The following is a 20,745-nucleotide window of genomic DNA, read 5'->3' on the forward strand; positions in this document are numbered from 1 at the left end:
GGGCTCCCTGGAGTGCCGTGATCCGCTGGCTTTGCAAGAATTGCTCAGCGGGCCAGCAGTGGCGGTCGTCCCCCCGCCCCTCAATGGGCTTAGTTTAAAGCCCGGTGGAGCAGGTCAGCCAGTCTGGCTGAGAAGAGCCTCCTCCCTAGGGGACAGAGGTGGAGGACATCTCTTCCCAGCAGCTCGCTGCCTCTCTTGCCAAAGAGCGGGCTGTGGTCATGAAAGCCAAAGCCTTCCTGACGACTGGTATTTGAGGACTGTTTTCAAATCCTCCCTCAGTTTTCCCCAAACTAAATAACCTTCATTCTTTCAGCTTTCTCAGGCCTCTAACCATTTTTGCCACTCTGTGCTGAACTCCTTCCAATCTGTCCACATCTTCCTTGGTGTAAGACCCAAAGCAGGATAAAATACTTCAGGTAAGCCTTCATCAGTTGTGAATCGAGTTGAAGAATTATTTCTCTTAATCTGCAAGTGATACTCCTATTGATACAACCCAGTATGTTGTTGTCTTTTTTGGGGACAAGAACACGCTGTTGACTGCTATTCTACTTACAATCTACTGTAACTCCCAGGTCCTTTTCTGCAGTACTGCAGCCTAGCCAGTCATTCCCCAGTCAGTATTTATGCATGCAATTATCCCATCCCAAGTGCAGGACTTTGCATTTGTGATTGCTGAATCTCATCAAATGGATTGCCGACCATTTCTCCAGTCTCCCTCTCTTCTGTTGCTATTCTATAGATGAACTGCTAAATCACCAGAAGCAAAAGAGTTGTCCAAACAAGACTTCAAATAGGAAGTTAGGAACATTTTGTACTTGTCCTTGCTGACTCTCCTGATTGATTGTAGATTATTTTTCTAGTCTATCCAGGTCACTTTGGATCCTAGCTCCACCCTCCAGAGCATCTGCCACTCCACCCAATTTTGTGTCATTTGCAGATCTGCTAAGCGTGCACTCAATCCCATCATTCAAATCATTAATGAGATTGTTGAACAATACCGTACCCGGGGCAGACCCAGGGGAATGCCACTTGATACCTCCTCCCAACTACACATCGAGCCATTGGTCTTCACTGGGGATGGAGTGGTGCAAGGTATTTCTGCAATCATGAACCAGACAACATATGCAACGCATACAGTTACCTTCTCTAGTGTTTCCTTGAACTGCAGTATTGCTACAATTCACGGGGGCTCATATGTCTGTGGCTCATTGGTTAACACCAGCTGCTTGCGTGGCTCCTGAGCTAGTCAAGACTACATTTATGTTACAATTAACGTGCAGCATTACATGGCCAGTGTACTACATATGCACCCAATTTACAGTGCCAGAAAATGACAAACTAGCCAAAAAAACATTTCGCACGTAACGTAGAATGTTTTTATGGCTGTTCTGTATGGTGCCTTGAATTGAACATGTCCAGGACTGGGGTGTGCGCATGCACACACACACACACACACACACACACACACACACACACACACACACACACACGTGCATGCGCGCACACACACACACACTTCTTGCCTTGAAGAATTTACATAATTTACCTGAGGTGTAAAAATCCAATTAAGACAAAAACTTTGAAAAAACAGTGCAGTATAAAGAAAATCGGATAAACCTTAAATCTAAATAGTTCTATGTGAAAGTAAATTTAAAGGTCTTAGAAAGTGCTATTAAATCACGTAACAGCAGGTCATTTGACCTTCTGAAGCATTAAGATACAACATATGCTGAAACCATTTCTGAAAATTGTTGAAGTACTTTTAAATTTTCTTTCCCCAACTCCATTTTTAATCCTGTTGTACTATAAAGTGATCTGATAATTTCTTAGTACTTAATTTCTGGGCATACAGTACACAGCAGCAAAGGTAATATTTCTGACTAAAAATGTTGCATACTACACTCTCAGATGTTGCTACAGCAGCAAAGATCAGCAGCAAATCATTACTGCTGCTTAAATCAGAGCTCACATCTGTTGGTATATCTGCTCCTGTGTTTTTTTCCAGCTCAGACTGGACCTGCTTGCAGATGGGAAAAGTTTTGTTTTTGTCAATTGAGATGATGCAAAAGCTCTCTCTTAAAACACAATTCAATAATGGGAAAGAAGTTGAAAGTCATTTCAATATATATATTGAATATATATTCAATATATTGAGGGACAAATTTACCCTAGAGTCTATTTCTCTTTGGCTTTGTAATAGAGTGTTCTTGCACTTCTGGAAGCAAACCAATGTTTTTATGCGGACAAACCATACTTTTCATTGATTTTTTTCCACTGTGTCATCTTATTCTTGCCTTTTTGCCACTTCCCTTAATAAGATATTGATTGAAATATGAGCATGTCCCAGTACTGAAAAAAGAAAAGAAAATATATCACCAATGGGCAACCTGCTTTACACAAGAGCAACTGTGTGCGCCTCCACACAAAGGGCTGGTGATCCTCAGCCTGAGGCTGGAGCACAAGTATGTATATGTTAACCACAACTCCAAACAGCAAGGGAAAGACTTTTCTTGAAGAGAAAAGCAATGATCTGACACTAAGTAACAGCCATGTAGTTATAAAGGACATTAGACTAAAATCTTTGTGGAAGTTTGTACCTCTTTGAATGCTACAAAAATATTCTTACCCCATTACAATAAAGAAAACATTCCAAGATGGCCAGACTTCTCTCAGCAACATGGCCACTCATTATGCTAAATATACCTTGTGCTAATGCCCAACATGTTGGATCAAAAACTGATAACAGTTAGGCAGATCAGTAAACTGAGGTCCAAAGTTTCAGGAGCTGGCACCCAGGCTTCCCTGACCTGTGCAAAATATGGACTGGGGAACTGGGGAAAAAGGATGGAGCAGGGGGCAAGAAGCAGCAAACTCTGCTTCTGTTTCTACGCACAGTATATTGAAAATGAGACTGCACAAAGGAACATGACTGCAATATACCGGACAACTTAAGTATAAATGACACCGAGAAAATTTGCCCAGTCCCAGAAAGTAGCAAAGTAGCTATTCATTTATTATAATTTAAGAACGGCATGAAAAACCACCATTAATAAAGAGCCACGCTATGGTATGTGTCCCCTCCTATACTGACAGGTCATCTTTTTCATGGATAGCAGCAAATCCTGAACAAATCCTATATACGTTAGCATGTTTCTATCCTGTGACATCCAGTAAGTCTTCCTGGAAGAGTAGCCAAGAAGTGTGGCATCCCACAAAGCTATCTGAGGTTAGCAGGAACGTCCAGGTGGCAGAACAGGAACAAGTCAGCCACAAGACGCTTGCAAAGACAGTAGTAAAAACTGTTACCTCTTACTGTAAATAGTTCTGAGATCCTGTAATTACTAAGAGTTGTTGTATACCACAAGCCTCATCAAGATACCACATATCAGGCTATTTGACTGTTATATTTGTCACAAGAGAAAAATAAAACTTCTCATCCTCAGTTATCTCAATTTGACTTAGTGGTTGCCTGTAAGTATATAAGGGGTGTACAGGAAACGCCTGTTCACCAGAGCTCTCCAAGGGATGACAAGGTCAAACGGTCACAAACTCCTCCAAGACTGTTTTAGGCCGGACATTAGGAAAAATGATTTTATTGTCCGAGCTCCCAAGGCGTGGAATAGACTCCCTCAAGAAGTGGTGCGAGCACCCACTCTGGACTCTTTTAAGAAACATTTGGACACCTATCTTGCTGGGATCCTTTGACCCTAGCTGACTTCCTGCCCCTGGGGCAGGGGGCTGGACTCAATGATCTTCCAAGGTCCCTTCCAGCCCTAATGTCTATGAAATCAATGAATTTCTCCTTCAATTTATCCCTTCCAACAAAAATATAAAAAGTACTGACTAGAGGTCAATACCTCTAGGTTCTGACCAAGACACAAGATTTTGGAACTTTCATTTTTAGTGAAAAAAGCAAGGTACTGACCTTTCCCTCCTCCTGAGCAAAGGGGCTATTGGCTCATGCATCTGTATTGAACACAACTGTAGTGATCAAGACAATGAGAGGCAGACAAATAACAGCCCTCTCCATTTAGGTTTGCATGGATCTAAACTATCTGGAAACTGTCACAACCCAAAGTTGTGATTTTTGTTTTGTGTGTGCCTTGGCACTGCTAAATTATTTTCCCGCTACATTGCAGCTTCTTTGCACGGTGGAGTTCTCTGCTATAAAGGAAAACCCCGGTGCAAGGGAGAATTTCCCGCCAATTTGTAGCTTTCTTTGCATGGTGCATTTCTTTTTGCATCTAGGAAATGCTCGGTGCAAAGAGTTCCCGCCATTTGTATTCTAATTTGAGCCCCATTATTGGCTTGCGTGAAATTATTCACACGTGACGGCTAGTGATTGGCTTGCTAGCCGTATAAAAAGCTTGAGTGGTTTCCACCCAAGCTGGAGGACTCCACGAACACCAGGAGGAGCAGACTTCACGCTGCGTGAAGATCTCTAAGCGCTGCGGAGCCTATTGGACCCAGCGCATTTAAAGCAGGCAACAGGGGTCTGATCGGCCTCTAGCCTCTCCCTGTCACCGAGTGCAATCCTCGACATATCCCTCTTCCCTGTGCACAAAAGGACCCACGGAGCCTAGCAAACTTCGTGGGAGAGAGAATAAACGGACCCACGGAGCTTCAACAACTCCGTGTGTCGCCCGTTCTCTCCGACACCGTGTGCCCGGGCTGCTGGCCACAGCCCACGCAGAGCACCAAAAGGGCCCGGATCGCTCCCAGCCCACACAGAAACTAGTTATTAGCTCCATGCACAGGACAGAACACCCACTAAATCTAATCTCTATGCTGACATAAACAGGGAGACATTTTTCTGCAATGGATACTTCCCCTCTATCGGGCGCTGGGCAGACCGCCGTTGGAGTACTGCATGCAATTCTGGGCGCCGCACTTCAAGAGGGATGCGGATAACCTGGAGAGGGTCCAGAGAAGGGCCACTCGTATGGTTAAGAGCCTACAGACCAAGCCCTACGAGGAGAGACTAGAGAAACTGGATCTATTCAGCCTCCGCAAGAGAAGGTTGAGAGGCGACCTTGTGGCTGCCTATAAGTTCATCCCGGGGGCACAGAAGGGAATTGGTGAGGATTTATTCACCAAGGCGCCCCCGGGGGTTACAAGAGATAATGGCCACCAGCTAGCAGAGAGCAGATTTAGACTGGACATTAGGAAGAACTTCTTCACAGTTCGAGTGGCCAAGGTCTGGAACGGGCTCCCAAGGGAGGTGGTGCTCTCCCCTACCCTGGGGGTCTTCAAGAGGAGGTTAGATAACCATCTAGCTGGGGTCATCTAGACCCAGCCCTCTTTCCTGCCTATGCAGGGAGTCGGACTCGATGATCTATTGAGGTCCCTTCCGACCCTAACATCTATGAATCATCTATGAATCTATGATTGTTTCTTGGTGGACTCAAGTTATAGCCCCTTGAAAGGTCCATTAAAGCAACTGACCTTGAAGGTGGTTACGGCACAGTTAACTGTGAAGAGGTATATAACAGGAGTAACCAAACTTAGGATCAATCCAAGTACAGGTCTCTCTAACTGTACATCCAGGAGCAACCCGAGTTCTACCAGGACCCCGAATTGTGAATTAACGTTAGGTTCACTTCCTTAATTGAAGCAGCTGATATTATCTCTGGTTATTTCCTCACCCACTTTTTTGATGACAGACACTATCTCCATCTTGTATGGGCCCAGTTTCACATGGTTAGTTATTCAACCTCTGACCTCAGTCAGTCGCATAGCAGTCCCAGACATGTAGATGAAATAGAAAGAGCACAATGTCATCTGTAGATAGAAGGCTGTGTAGCTGATTCCCCCTTCACTTTTCTTCCCGTGTTCAACAGGAAGGAGATAGGATTAGAATCTCTTTTCCAGGGCAATCAAGAGTGGCCTCATAACTGGAAGCAGCAGTATGCTCACCTGATCTTTATCCATTATCAGGAAGATGCACAAACATAATCAGTCCACTTCCCACGTCAACATCTGAAATCAGACTGGGTGTGGGACAGAAAAACTGAGGACTTCCAATACTACCACAACTCCCCCCACCCACTCCAAACTCCATAACTCTCTCTCTCTCTCATAAACGGGTGAGATGACACTTCTCAGGTAACCAGATGATTTCAGGAATATGGGATTATCACCTGGAGAAAATCAATTCATACTGTCCAGCAACAGAGACCCCACTGGTTTTCACCAGCTAGAAAGCAAATGTATCCAGCATTCTGCTTTATTGTTGTGAGAATGTTTTTTAGTTAAAGGTAGATAACGTAGCCTGAATCCAAGACACTTTATTAGAACAAATAAACAAACAAAAAGCCAAAAAAAATGACAATTCTGGATGAAGGAGCAAATTGCCCTTTCTTCCATGGCTATGGAAAGCCTTATTACATTGGCACCCATGATGTTTTAGAAAGTTATGAGAAATTGAAAAATGGAGCTGGAACTCATGTTTAACTCTAATAAGCATTATCTGTGCCTTCTGTAATCTAAATCACTTGCAATTCATGTCTAGATGTAGTTGATATTTCATCCACCGCTGAGGTAGAAAACAGCAAATTTCTAACAGCTTACAATAGTTAAACTACTTCCACTCCTAAAACCACTGAGAATGATACTGCACCTAACTGCAACCGTGTGGCTAATTTATTTAGGTAGAATGCAATTACCCAGGTTTAACTAGAGATCATGCTTTAATAATGAGCTTGCAGTTTAACGGGAAACTATATTCAATCTCCTGGTAATTTTTCTCTAATGAAAGTTTTCAAGATATTGTCACCCTTTGCTGCAGAAAACATTTCTTCCTCACTAAAGTTCTCAACAGTTGATGCTTTCACACTGATTTCTGATTTTAAAAAGAAGAAAAATAATTCATTAAATTGTTTTACCTGCCTTGAGATTATAACAACATTCATATTAAAATAAAGAAAATCCATTTTTTCATATCAAATACTGCAAGATCCTTTCTGTAGCCTCAGTGCAATGCTACCATATAACTTCTTAAAGCAATACTCTTCAGCAAATGGTAAATTAAGAACTATAAATCATACAAAATCAATATGGCACAGGAAATGGTTTTTCCTTTTTTTTTTTAATATAGCAAGCAGAAGCATACCAACATCATACCAGGATGCACTGCACTAAGAGGCAAATAATCTTTTCATAGATATGGATTTAAGCAAATCCTGTACTTGCATATACTTAACTAGATATACAATACAGGGTCTTCATAAAGTCCTCGTGCACTTTTAAACATTAATAACTTAGGTTGTGCACAAGGACTTTATGAAGACCCTGTATTTTGATGTGCTGTAGCCAACCGTTCCATTGCACACCTTTTTTTCTGCAAACGCCCATGTATAACGATCTAAAAGTAAGTTTAAAATGTAAAGAAAGAACACACACGTTAAGGAAATTAGGTTGAAAATAGACACTGGATTTCTCCTGGGACAAAGCATTTTATCCTGGGATCCTACAGATGGACAAACCTATTGTCCCACAGTCTCACCTCCATCCTTGGCAAAGTCTTTGAAAAAATTATCAAGGCTCACATTTGTGAGAGCCCGGCAGGACAAATTATGCTGAGGGGAAACCAGCACGGGTTCGTGGCAGGCAGATCGTGCCTGACCAATCTAGTTTCTTTTTATGACCAGGTTACGAAACGCCTGGACACAGGAGGAGGGGTGGATGTCGTATACTTAGACTTCAGGAAGGCCTTCGATACGGTATCCCACCCCATACTGGTGAACAAGTTAAGAGGCTGTGACTTGGATGACTACACAGTCTGGTGGGTGGCGAATTGGCTGGAGGGCCGCACCCAGAGAGTCGTGGTGGATGGGTCGGTTTCGACCTGGAAGGGTGTGGGAAGTGGGGTCCCACAGGGTTCGGTCCTTGGACCGATACTCTTTAATGTCTTCATCAGTGACTTGGACGAGGGAGTGAAATGTACTCTGTCCAAGTTTGCAGATGACACAAAGCTATGGGGAGAAGTGGACATGCCGGAGGGCAGGGAACAGCTGCAAGCAGACCTGGACAGGTTGGACAAGTGGGCAGAAAACAACAGAATGCAGTTCAACAAGGAGAAATGCAAAGTGCTGCACCTAGGGAGGAAAAATGTCCAGCACACCTACAGCCTAGGGAATGACCTGCTGGGTGGCACGGAAGCAGAAAGGGATCTTGGAGTCCTAGTGGACTCCAAGATGAACATGAGTCGGCAGTGTGACGAAGCCATCAAAAAAGCCAATGGCACTTTATCGTGCATCAGCAGATGCATGACGAATAGGTCCAAGGAGGTGATACTTCCCCTCTATCGGGCGCTGGTCAGACCGCAGTTGGAGTACTGCGTGCAATTCTGGGCGCCGCACTTCAAGAGGGATGCGGATAACCTGGAGAGGGTCCAGAGAAGGGCCACTCGTATGGTTAAGGGCCTACAGACCAAGCCCTACGAGGAGAGACTAGAGAAACTGGACCTCTTCAGCCTCCGCAAGAGAAGGTTGAGAGGCGACCTTGTGGCTGCCTATAAGTTCATCACGGGGGCACAGAAGGGAATTGGTGAGTATTTATTCACCAAGGCGCCCCCGGGGGTTACAAGAAATAATGGCCACTCTTTCCTGCTTATGCAGGGGGTCGGACTCGATGATCTATTGAGGTCCCTTCCGACCCTAACATCTATGAATCTATTAAGTGCCCATGAAGTATCAGAATTAATTTTGCCCAGGGACAATAGCAGCTAATTTGAATTATTAATGTGCTGCATGTGCAGCTAGTTTGAGTTAGTCAAGCTGCATGTGTAAAGGACTGTCTCATGCCTGTTTTGATGCAAGTCACAAACTGGGATAATCAGCACCCTATCCCCTCCCCATAAACCCTACTTGTTTTAAGTTTTCGAGCCCTGTTAGACCTTAACATTTGTTTGGCTTACAGGGTAACTGGCTTAGTGCTGTTCGTCTTAGTGGAGCAGTCGCAGAATAAAGCAAAAAACCTGCTGACTATCCTTCACCTGCACGGCTGAGATTTGCCACTAGAGGCTTGGTGAGCAGAGGCAAGACTAGGCACAGGTCCTGCTTGCTGCTTCCGCCAGCAGGCTCATCACCATGTCAACTGCAGCAAGACCAGAGACCCAAGGAAGCGGACCCGGGCCCCGGGCCCCGCTTTCAGTGCGGAGGTCCTCTGTCACTTTCAGCAAGATCAGAGAGTTTCAGGGCTGCAGCCATGGAGCTCGCCTGCTCTGATTTCCAAGGGGCTGGATCCTTTTTTCTCTGGAACTCAGGTGGCCCTGTGCCTCGCCGGCTGGGCTACCAGCTTGCTAGGCACTGCCTGAGCTCAGAGGGGCCCAATTCATTATACCTCGGAGCACAGGCAGTACCCACTGTCTCATGTCCTGCTGGCTGGACTGGTGGACAGCCAAGCACTGCCTGAGCTTTAAGGGGCCCAATCCCTTTTTCTCCGGAGTTCAGGTGGCACCTGCTCCCCACACCGCTGCTGGCGAGAGCAAAGCCAGTCCAGGTGGCGGTGGGAGGCACCGCAGCTGCCGGGTACTCCTGGGCTGTGGCACTCGCTCTGCCCATGTTCCTAGGGGGTGAGGCACTGTGGCCGGCTCCGCTATGCTCCAGTGTGCCTGCTCACCCTAACCCTTGAGGGACCATTACATTTTGGGATACTAGAGGATTTCAACTTGGGCAGAATAGCTGTGGTAAGTGGCTACACAGTAATGAAACAGGAATACAATTAGGCAGATTGAAGATAATCCTGCCCTGGAGTGTCATAACTTTAATTCAAATAATGTGTCCTTTAAGCCACTTAAAAGGTATTAATGTGCAGCCAGCCCTGGAGTTAAGAGCTTCAGACGCTGCCTAAACCTACCATGTAACAAGGCCCTCAGTGTCAAGACTACTCACATAATAGGCTTAATATTCCTATTTAACTAGAAAAGCAGAGAGAGAGATTTTTTGTAAAGAACTATCATTTTAGGAAAAATCTTGGCTATCATGTTGTCATTAATTACTATTAAAGCAAAAATACATATTTTGGGAGTTTCCTTTATATGATGATAACATTGGTATGTCTGAATTAGTGAACAGCTGGAGCAGATACCAGTTTTACTGAATATTTACATTTAAAAAGACTTGGAGGCAACTGACATCAGGAAGTTAACTGCATGGGTATGTATACTGCATAAATTATCTACAGAACGTTGCCAGGATCGATAGTACCAACACTATGGGGTTTCTTTTTGTTTCAGGACTTAATGTAAGACTTCTGGGATTGTGTTCGGCCCAATCGCTGTCTCTCCTAGTTACCATTCATTTTTCATTTGCAATTGATAATTTTTACTTTGAATGGCATGCCTGTCTGCAGGGTAGAGTAAATCCAAACCTTTTAAAGTCTAGCCAAAAATTTGCCATGAATTAGGAGACTGAAGCATATTTACAATACAAAATGAAATATCTCTAGGTATGAGATATTTCATACCATCTTTTGGTGGTGGTGGTATGAATAAATGCCGATTATTCTTTTTTGACGGGATAATTTTCAAAGCAGTCATTTTGCAAAGACTCAGGAAGAAAACAATTTTGTTTCATTTCCATAACAGAATCCAGACCTCCAGATTCAACCTTGCGAGTTACAATTATGCACACGAACTACCACTGTGAAGTTTCAAACACAATGCCTTTTATTGTCTATTCTCATTCTCTGTTTTTTCTTTTCTCCCAGATTAGTTTCTGTTATGCCACCCTATACAGAATCTTTATAGCAAAAGGCTGCCTTGAAAGAACCTCAGGCTTTAGAATTTCAACTCACCATGTTAGTGTGATATTTTATTTTATTTATATATATAGCCTTATGGGAGCAGAAAGAATTCCTGTTACTCCTTTGGAATTTGACTGTTGAAAACGAATGTTTTTGCTCATACATGATGGATGGATAGATATTTTAGCCACCTCTCTCATAATTCAGGCAGCATTGTCTTAAAGCCCATACTGAAGGATGCCAAATGCTGAAGACTGCAATTCCCCCATGCAGTGTTCCTTACAAGACATTTCATTCTAGAACAGTCTTGTATCACAGGAACAAACACAGCAAACTACTATTTGCAAGAGCTTGCTAAATATTGTCTCTTAAATCACCATTCTTTACTAAAATATTTTCACCTACACTATTATGCAGGCATCTGAGGAACAAAGAAAAAACACAGAAGAAACAGCCTACACAATCTGAGCAACATAAAAAGTACATCTTTCTTTCTTGCTGTGCATCTGCAGCTCATTTTTTAATTTGATAGTTACTTTAAAATGTAGTAATCTAAGCTATTAACCTCCATTGTCTAGGAAATTAGGTTTCTCTTCCTAAAAGACAGAGACAAAGCATGCACAAGATTTCAGCGCTCAAAATAGTTAAAACTTTCACACTGCTTTTGAAGCAACACATGTGAGGCTGTCAGTGCAACCCCGCACCCGAGACGGACCCCGTTTATGGATAACATCTGGTTGCAATTATCCGCTCGATGGAAAGCAAAGCAACAATTTTTGTTACCAATGGGACTGAGAGAACAAACAGGACATTATTTACACATTAAAGAAAATACTCACTCCAACACCACCACAAGGGAGCCTGACAAACATTGATGTTAGAGAACCTGTGGAAAAAAAAGAGAGCAGTAAGTCATCAAAAAGGCAAAGTTCATAGGTTTTTTTGGTCCAATTTTATGGTAATGCTGGATCCTTTACTAACACAGTAATGTTCTTTGGTTTTATTATTGCATGCGTTTAAACTGTCAGAGAAAAACACACAACTAAATAATATTTCAACAGATGCATACATATAATATAAAGTTGTACTTGTTCAAAAGGCTTCATATAAACCATACACGCCTTCATAAATGTTTATGTGCTGTTCCTACATTTCAGCCAATCATACTGATTATATATAACAGCTCCACTGAAGTCTTGTTTATAGAAAAAGAAATAGTAGCAACGAAAGCAATAACTACTAACCATCTCTGCTGGGAGTAAAGCTGTGACTATGTCCTACTGCTTTCAACTGAAGGATTTTAAAAGCATAAAGACTCTATTTATCAGTCAAATTCACATGTTTACTGGAGAATTTTGGAGTGCATTAGGCACTTTCATACAGCACGATTAAGAGACAAATGCCACAAAAAACAATCAGTTAGCAAACAATATGGGCTGCTTAAGACTAGAAGAGCAAAACCAACATCAGAGATTCCAGAAAAATGGAAAAAATGTGTGGAGGACATTGTGAACTGAAGACAATGTTATTGTTATTCTCTCTGCACATACATCAGTAATATTATTTGTTCCTCAAAATACTAGTGTTACAAAATGTATTCTCAAGTGTTCCGAATAAAGAATAAAATACTTAACTGTATCGCATTTCATAACTAATATATTTACAATGTGTCTAGCTATGTCTATAGTGAGATAGCCATGTGACGAAAAGAAATGTGTGTGCATGCATCCACACACAGATATATACATACATATGTACTCAATAAAAGCCTTGGAGCCATTTACCTGATATTAATTAGTGGTAGTTAAATTTAGGGAGCTCTCAGTCAACAGGAAGAAGGTTTGACCAAAATGTTCCTACAGTCAAGATCTTGTTATTCTAATATGCCTACACTGAGATAACAAAATTGAAGACACTTCCTTCAAATGCTAAAAATCATGAAATGATGATGGAAAGCACACTAGTGACTGAAGATCACAATGAGATAAAATGAGCCTCATACATAAGCTACATAACATTTTCCTTCAACTGAAAGTGAGGCTAATACACTGTACAATTAATTTGATTTTGTAAGCCAAATGAATTGTGCAATTAGATCCTTAGAAAGAGCATGTGAATCATCCTCCATAAGACCTCCTGTTACATCTTCCATTTATAACATTTACCTATTATTAATATTAATCTTTCCAAAAAGACACAATTTAAAACAACTTCATTTGTCCAAGACTAAAGACTGTTTAAACACATGCCCAAACTGTGAGACAACAGACAAGAATATACACTTTATTACAAAGCTTTCACTTGTCACAGAAACATGTAAAAGAGTAGATATGCCTAACTTTCCTTGAAAGTCATCAGCTTTATCATCTGTTAAAACGTATCTAACTTAAAGCTCAACCTGGTCAAGTTTACCAGGTTAGATAACTTAAATGTCAGTGGTGAATTTTAACAGAAGCAGTTAGAATCTTAACAGAGAATGTGCAAAGCATTTTTAGAAATCTGGGATATTCAAAGATGATCAAAGTATAAAGTAGTTTAAAATTAAAAATGTAGTTAGCCTGGTAATTCTGCCTATAACCTCCTTACAAAGCTGAGAAATCTGAGTCACTAGCTTCCTAGCCTCTTGTAAATAACTGTCAGTTTAACGACACCACCGCCATCACGAACATAAATGTAAAAAGTAATTCCATAAACAACTGTTGTTTCCATTTTCTCATACCTTTCTGAGCTGATCCTTGGGGCCTGAAATTTATCCTGTTTATTTCTAGATCTTAGGCCCAGTTTGGATACAAAGGTTAAACAAAATAATCTGATCGATTTTTATTTTTGTGGATGATAATACACAGAGCTGTATTTGAAAAAAATATTATTTGCATTTAAGCTACTCAAACATCAGTTTGCATTTAAGTTTTCAACTTGGCATAGATTTAATCCTTTGACACATTTAAAGAAAATGGTTTATACATTTGAAAAAATCACAAGTCTTTGGAGATGATAGAATGGGCTTAATTTCAGACATTTAGCTGCTTTCAGACATATTCATGTCTTAACTTTTCCCATTTGAAAATCAGTTTTTTCTCATACACATGAAAATACATTGTCCTTCCTAAGGCCCATATGAAGCATTACCATCCTCCATGGCCCAGTTTCCAGAGGGTGACCATATACTTGATTCTTGTGGAAACATCCTAACCACAAAGCCATGTTCCAGCTAAATTTCCTAATCCGTTTTACCAGGCTAGCCTCCCTTTCTGGATCTGGCTGTCAGGTTATGAATTGAATACTGCTGCCTTTGCAGAATGACTTACAGCCATGTGTGCTGCGATGCTATGCCCTTTTCCTTTGTTCCTCTGGTTATTGTTATACAGCAGAGTAAATGCTGGTTGCTGTGCAATACAGAATCACGACAACAGCATGAGATGAGGAGCAGGAAAGGGCAGTTAGCGATGGGAGGTAGGGGTGCACCGATAAAGATTTCCTCGGCTGATACCAATAGCCAATGATTAACCAGCCACATTGGCCAACACCGATCCAATAACCGATTTATACGAATGTAGACGGACAGCTTGGAGAGCAGCGTCCTTCCTGTAAGTCTGGGAGGGGCATGGGGGGCAGATCAAGGCCCCCATGGTGAGAGACAGTGGGGCAGGGGCGGGGCAGGCGCTGTCCAGCCAGGGCGGAGAATGCAACCCCAGGGCTGGGAGCCAGACGGAGCCATGGGCAGCTCGTCCAGGGGGTGCAAGGGGGGTAGAGGGGGGGCTCCCCACCAGTGTGTGCACCCCCAGAGGCGGCATGGGGGCCATGTGCCCCAACTGGATTTGTGCGTGGGGCGAGGGTGGGCTGCTCACTGCAGGCTTAGGGCCAGGGGCTGTGCCAGCCTCTTCCTGGCAGGGGGGCTGGTCTGGGGCTGGGCTCCGAGCAGGCGGAGGCAGGACAGATGGCAGAGGTGCTGGGAGGGGTGGCTACAGGAAATTTGGGGTGGCCATAGGCACCCCTCCCAGAGCTGCCACTGCCTACCCCGACCCTGCCCACTCAGAGCCCAGCCCCGGCCCAGCCCCCTTGCTGGGAAGAGGCTGGCGCAGCCCCTAGCCCTGAGTCTACACCAGGCACCCTGACCTTACCCTGCACACAAATCCAGGGGGGCACATGCCCCCTATGCATCCCCCGTGGGTGCACACAGCGGTGAGGAGCCACCCCCCTCAACCTGGACACATCACCTGTGGCTCCATCTCACTCCCAGCCCCGGGGTCGCATTCTCTGTCCTGGCTGGGCAGTGCCTGCCCCTGCCTCATTCCCTCCCTCACTGTGGGGGACTTGATCTGCGCCCCCCACACCCCTTCCCTCCTCCATTTATCAGTGACATCTATCAGTGATATTATCAGCTACACTCACCAAAAAAAGCCAATTGCTGATGAAGTTAATTTTTCTTTTATTGGTGCTGATCTGACATGTGACCGATATATCGGTTCACCTCTAATGGGAGGTGGCGACAGAACCAGGATTAAGGACAGTAACATCATGGGAGCGAGCCTCATTATCAGCAGCCAGAGTTAAATGTGCCATGTGCTAGGAAGGAGTGCTCTTGAAAGTGCAGCTGAGATTCAGACCTACTGGTAAAACCTTCCCTAGGGAGATCCCAGGGGTTTTCTCTTACTTTCTGCAGGAGCACTGAAAATGGCTCTCCAGCTGAGCACAGGTAGGGGAGTAGAAGGATGCAGCACTAGTCTGACTCCAACACATTGCTCAGAAATATCTTCTTGTAATCAATTTATTTTTCTGCCAGAAATATCACTCCCTGTTCACTCTTCCTTCCTATCTGTTTTCTCAGCCAGAGACTACAGATTTATGTGAAACACAACATAATGTCTAATAACACTTAGAAAAGTTTTATTATTCTTGCCATAAGGCTCTAGATCACTGAGCCATCTCTTTGTTAACAGAAACCCCACACTGCTTTGCTCACTAATTCAGGGTTCTTTGTTATATGGGAGTTGGATTATGCTAAACTTTGAGATTTCTGTAACAGGGAGCAAAGATGAAAATTAGCCCTTTCTTGCCTTGCCAAAGGAAAACAATATCTTGTTAGTGAATCTGGCAACAAATTTTGGTTATTTACTTTGTAATATGAAACACAGTATTTCAAGGTGTGTAATATGAATCACACTATTTACAAAGTATAACACAGTGGTTCTCAAACTTTTTTGTACACATTGATGGCCAGTCCTGACCTGCTGCCCCTAGCCCCCAAGCCCCAGCCCCCCAGTGTGTGCGGCAGAGAGACCCCAAGCAGCCCTTTGCAGGCAGGAACTCTGCCAGCCTGTAAGAGAAAAGCCATGATTTCCCATGTTTTTCTTCTTTAAAAGAGAATCCATTTTTTAAAGTTTATCCATGACCCTTTCATATCTTCTTGCAACCCACTTTTGGGTTGTGACTCATGGGTTGAGAAATGCTGGTATAACATACATTGCTGGGGGAAAGCATCCTCATTCATCCCCTGCATAATCATGTTTTCAGTCTCTCTCTTCCACTAATTTGTCCTGTTATTCTACTCTTCTTTGCCCCATCATTTTTTTCTATTTTCTTCTGACTAAACTTTAACACTGTTACCTTTCCCCTTCCTCTAATTTTCCTAAGTCATCTCTACTTGCAAATACTCCCACGGGTTTCCTCCCATTTCATCTACTTTCCACCTGTTTCTACCTAGACTAGTCTTACTGTTGTCCACCCCAAGTCCCCTCAGGCATATAAACCTGTGGAATTTTCATTCTTTTCCAGTAGCTACGTATCTTTTCAATTAAATGTTGTAAGCATGGATGACCAATTACTTTTAAACTGTGAATTCTGTGAAAGATGTCTTCCATGGTTTAAAACTGCTATTCTAATTAGTAGACTCCATAGTCTCCCTGGCATTTTTTCTTAGAGTGAATTAAAAATAAATAAATTAAAAAAAATAGGTAGGTTGGTAAACTGTCATTGAAAGCAGAAAACATGCAAGAGAGATTCAATGAAACGAAGGTGCAAACATGTGAAAATACTAAAAGGATATACTGTCCACACATCACTTAATTTATCTGTGGAATTCATTGCTACAGGATGGCAGTGAGACTAAGAATGCAGCAAGATACAAAGAGGAAATATTATAATATTTAAAGAGGATTTGGCATTTATATGAATACCAAAAATATAAAAACTCACATAAAAAAGTGTTGGATCAGATATAAAACTTAACGCTTCTGAATGTAATCCAATTGCAAGCTATTAGGGAGTAAAGTGAGACCCTCACGGAGGACAGAATCTCCCCTGCTACCCTCCCCACCCCTCCTCGCCTAGTGGGGACTTTACTGTACTTCTCTGCAGCAGCTGGTACTTGCTACTGTCAGAGATTTCATGGATTATGTGTCTAACACAGACCAGTATTTAACAAAGGCTTGAAAACTGCTTGATTTATACCAGAAAAAACAAACCCCCAAAGCATATGGGGGAGGCAGTGGTCCTTAGCTTCAACTGCTACTTCATTACTCCAGTGGTTTAACACTGAAAACAGGCTTCTGTGTCCCACTAAGCAGGTGTTGCGATGGTGCCCTTGGTTTCATTTAAAGGCAGGACAAGGTCAAAATCCTACTGGAAGAAATGGACAGCACAGATATAGATCCAAAGGTGGAGAAGATATCTGTATTCTTTGTTTGCACTGGCAAACCCAAAGCAAGAGTTTTATACACCAGGGTCCTGATGTTATAAAGTCTTTAAAATGTGCATGTTAATTGTGATGTCACTCACTCAGCTAAAAGAACCAGAAATCTGGGTTTTAAAGAGGTGATAACTATCAGAAATGTGGCTATAAATGCAGTGCTAATTACATTTCTAAACAACCTTTTTATCGTTTTTCTCTATGGGGATCTCAGATACATGCTGAATTCTTAGCAAAGCCTTTCTAGCTTTTTTGCCATAACTACTACACCACTGCAGACCATCAGGGTAATCCCCTTTCACATCATTCAGATTTAAGTCAATCAACGCAATCTCAATTTCTTGACTGCAGAGCTTTCTCTCACTCCAAAACTGCTACTCAAACTTGTCACCTACAGCTGTTAACAAGCACCTGAAGATTATTAAAGGAAGTAAAGGGAAGGTGTCTGTATAAGTAGCCGAAAACAGTCATGTAAATGTGCATTGGTTTCTTCTGGCACAGTGTGCTTTCTGAACCACCACAGACCTTTCTATGCCAGGACTCACACTGATAGTTCTTTACTCAAGGAGGCTTCAGTCTTCAACTAAGGGAGAAAAATTACTTCAAGAGTCCCACTTTGAAATCACAATGGTTGCCTGGCCACTAGCACTTCAAAAACAGCATGGGAAAACCACTCAGCAGCTACTCTGCTGTGCTATTCACTGGCAGTCTCCTTTTCTCAGATCTGACATACGTTGGTGAAAATGAGCATTTTCACAGGGTGAGGTAGTTTTCATATGACAGGTATCCAGCACAATACAAATTAACTCACCCACCTGATGGATCCATGCTGGATTACTGTCAGAAAGAGATGAGCTAAGATATTGGTGGCCACTTTTTTGGCAGGCATCTGCAAGTGCCAAACCAATCCATTACTCTCACCTGATCTCCTGCTCAGCTTTCTGCTCCCCACCCTGTGCTCTGACCAGGCTGCTGCTCTGCTTTCTGCCTTGTGTTTCCTGCCTGATCTGATGCTTCAGATTCTGCTTCCTGCCCTATCTGCCACTGTGATGCCAATCTCCTCCCCAATCTGCCATAATCCACACACAGAGGGTACCGTCCATACCACAGACTGACCACTCTTAAGCTAGGGACTTAGCAACTGAAAGCAGGATGCAGAGCTTTGTTTTAAACTTCCAGTTGAAATCTGGCTGAAACAGAGTGCCAAATATTTTTATTCAGTAATAATCTCTGTTAAATTACTGATTGGAATTCCATTCTTAGGAAATCTCCCAAATCCTACATGGCAGCTGGAGCTTTTCTGATGAGCAGTGAATCTAAGAATAAAAATGGAAATGGAAGCTGAATTGTCTTCTCCTTTCTACAGGCAGTCCTTTTAAATCTTTAGAGCTTTTAACTAAAGGCAGGAAATAATAAGAAGGAAAAGATAACAAATATTTTACTACCTGTCCCATTAAAGTAAAGTAAAGCTGACATCATTTGTGACATTCAGAATGACACACTCCTGTGACCGTCAGTGCCAGTGTTGTGACTACCTATATATCTTTATGAACATAAGATCTAAGAGGTAAGGAGAAGTGGCCCTTCCCCCGGCTGTACCTAGAAGTTTCTTGCTGTCCAGTTTCTGCCTGTTCAGAGGGTTTGTTCCGTACAGCAGTGTATGGGCCTCTGAGTGAACTGTCTGTAGCTCTTCTAGAGTTGCTTTTCTTCCACGAATGCACTGCAGGGGGAAAGGAAAGGAAAGAAATGATGAAATTACACTTACTACTATTAACTAGCTCAGTCTTATTTTCTCTTCAGTAAAAAGGAAATGCCGTTGAAGTCATATGGCAATAAAGATTTACTTTATTTAAATTATAGGACACACATTTTTTATGACCATATCATTAAAAATGTTTTCAAAATGCCTAATTTTGTTTACTCACAGTAAAATACAGTTTTAGTTATGAGAACAATTTTGGCTTAATGCCACTACTCAAAATATTAAACTTGCATGCAAAGCAGTCTTTTGGATGTTATATATGTTATATATATTCCAAAATATTTGATAAGCTACAGAGGGACTAATATCTTATTGATATACCAGGATGTAGGTCTATAATCCATCAGCATAAACAAGAGTCAAACATATAAATTCCACTTTGAAGAAAAAACACCCCCCTAAATCTGAACAAAGAAACATCCCACAACTAGTGACAGCTGAACCACAAAGACTCACAAAGTTGACTTCAGAAGAACTGCTAAAGGTTAATCTAAATCTTTGGGCTCTAAAAACTGGTTTGGAGGTCATGCCAGATCAGCCTTCTATTACAGTGTGATTTAAGCAGAGTTGATAAAATCAGAACTTTTTTCCTTTGTTCTTCCACTGTCAGCTGAAACCAGCTTGAAACCCTGGCTTCACTGAGGTCAACGGCAAAACTCCTATTGATTTCAACAGGACCAAGATTTCACTCAAGAGGTTTACAAATCTGACCGTTTTTTCCAAACCTCAGAAAAGTTCATATGCTGGGTAAAAATGAACATTACATTTTAATTTTCACTTAATTTCTGCTGCACAGCAGAATGCCTGTGCAACAATGAAGAACGACTTTGAGGTATGAACAGACTTCACTCGTGGCAGCTTAACCTAAGAAAGGGCTATTGCTTATTAATGCTGCCCTATTACTTCAAATTTTAGCAGTACAGATTCTAAAGAGAACATGTCCAAATATACAATTTAAAAAATATGAGAGAGAGAGAGAGAGAGAATCCATACCAATGACAAACATGTTAAAGTTTAGGACAAATTGCACTAAAAAGGCGTGGCAGCCGACAAAACTGCCACAAAATCATAAAATTTGTATTACAGTGGCCATTGGAAACTGCAGAAAGTGGATGGATGTGGTTCACTACTTATACAAAAGACAGCAGTACTTTTGATAGCACAGTGACCACACTAACACAGTACGCTCCTCTCTGGCTCTGAGATCAACTTTTGGTGCAACTCTAGTTTATGGTGTTCCAGAGAGGAATGCACTCTCAGCAGAGTCATGATGATGCCTACTGCACTATATACAGACAGCCTCTTCTTTCAGAGAGTGCCTTAGGGGTTTTGGTCTCAATCCTCTGCTGTAATCCTTTGTCGCATATTTACAATGTAGCTGCACTGGAGTCTCTAACTCAGTAAAAAGAGGTTTGGCAACCACTTATGGCTCAGCTCCCAGCTGTGGGCAGCAAATCTCCACCCCCTCCCCAAAGATGCTTCACTACACTTTTCCCTCCCTGTCTTGCACGTGATAAATCTGCTTTAGTTCCTTCTTTAACCTTTCCCT

The 20,745-nt window shown here is 42.4% G+C and overlaps 1 protein-coding gene across 4 annotated transcripts in view; it reads right to left on the reverse strand.

The window, feature by feature from the left end:
• Nucleotides 1-20,745, reverse strand: part of HDAC4 (histone deacetylase 4) — a 422,181-nt gene that overhangs the window by 57,851 nt on the left and 343,585 nt on the right. For all 4 annotated transcript variants that reach the window (XM_025199370.1, XM_014518186.2, XM_025199369.1 and 1 more), the window contains 2 exons: nucleotides 19,034-19,154; nucleotides 11,586-11,632 (listed from right to left, as the gene is read on the reverse strand). In XM_025199370.1, coding sequence (XP_025055155.1) covers nucleotides 11,586-11,632; nucleotides 19,034-19,154 — 168 coding nt within the window. The remainder of the gene's footprint in view (nucleotides 1-11,585; nucleotides 11,633-19,033; nucleotides 19,155-20,745) is intronic.

Source organism: Alligator sinensis, unplaced genomic scaffold, assembly GCF_000455745.1.
Source record: "Alligator sinensis unplaced genomic scaffold, ASM45574v1 scaffold233_2, whole genome shotgun sequence".
NCBI lineage: Eukaryota > Metazoa > Chordata > Crocodylia > Alligatoridae > Alligator > Alligator sinensis.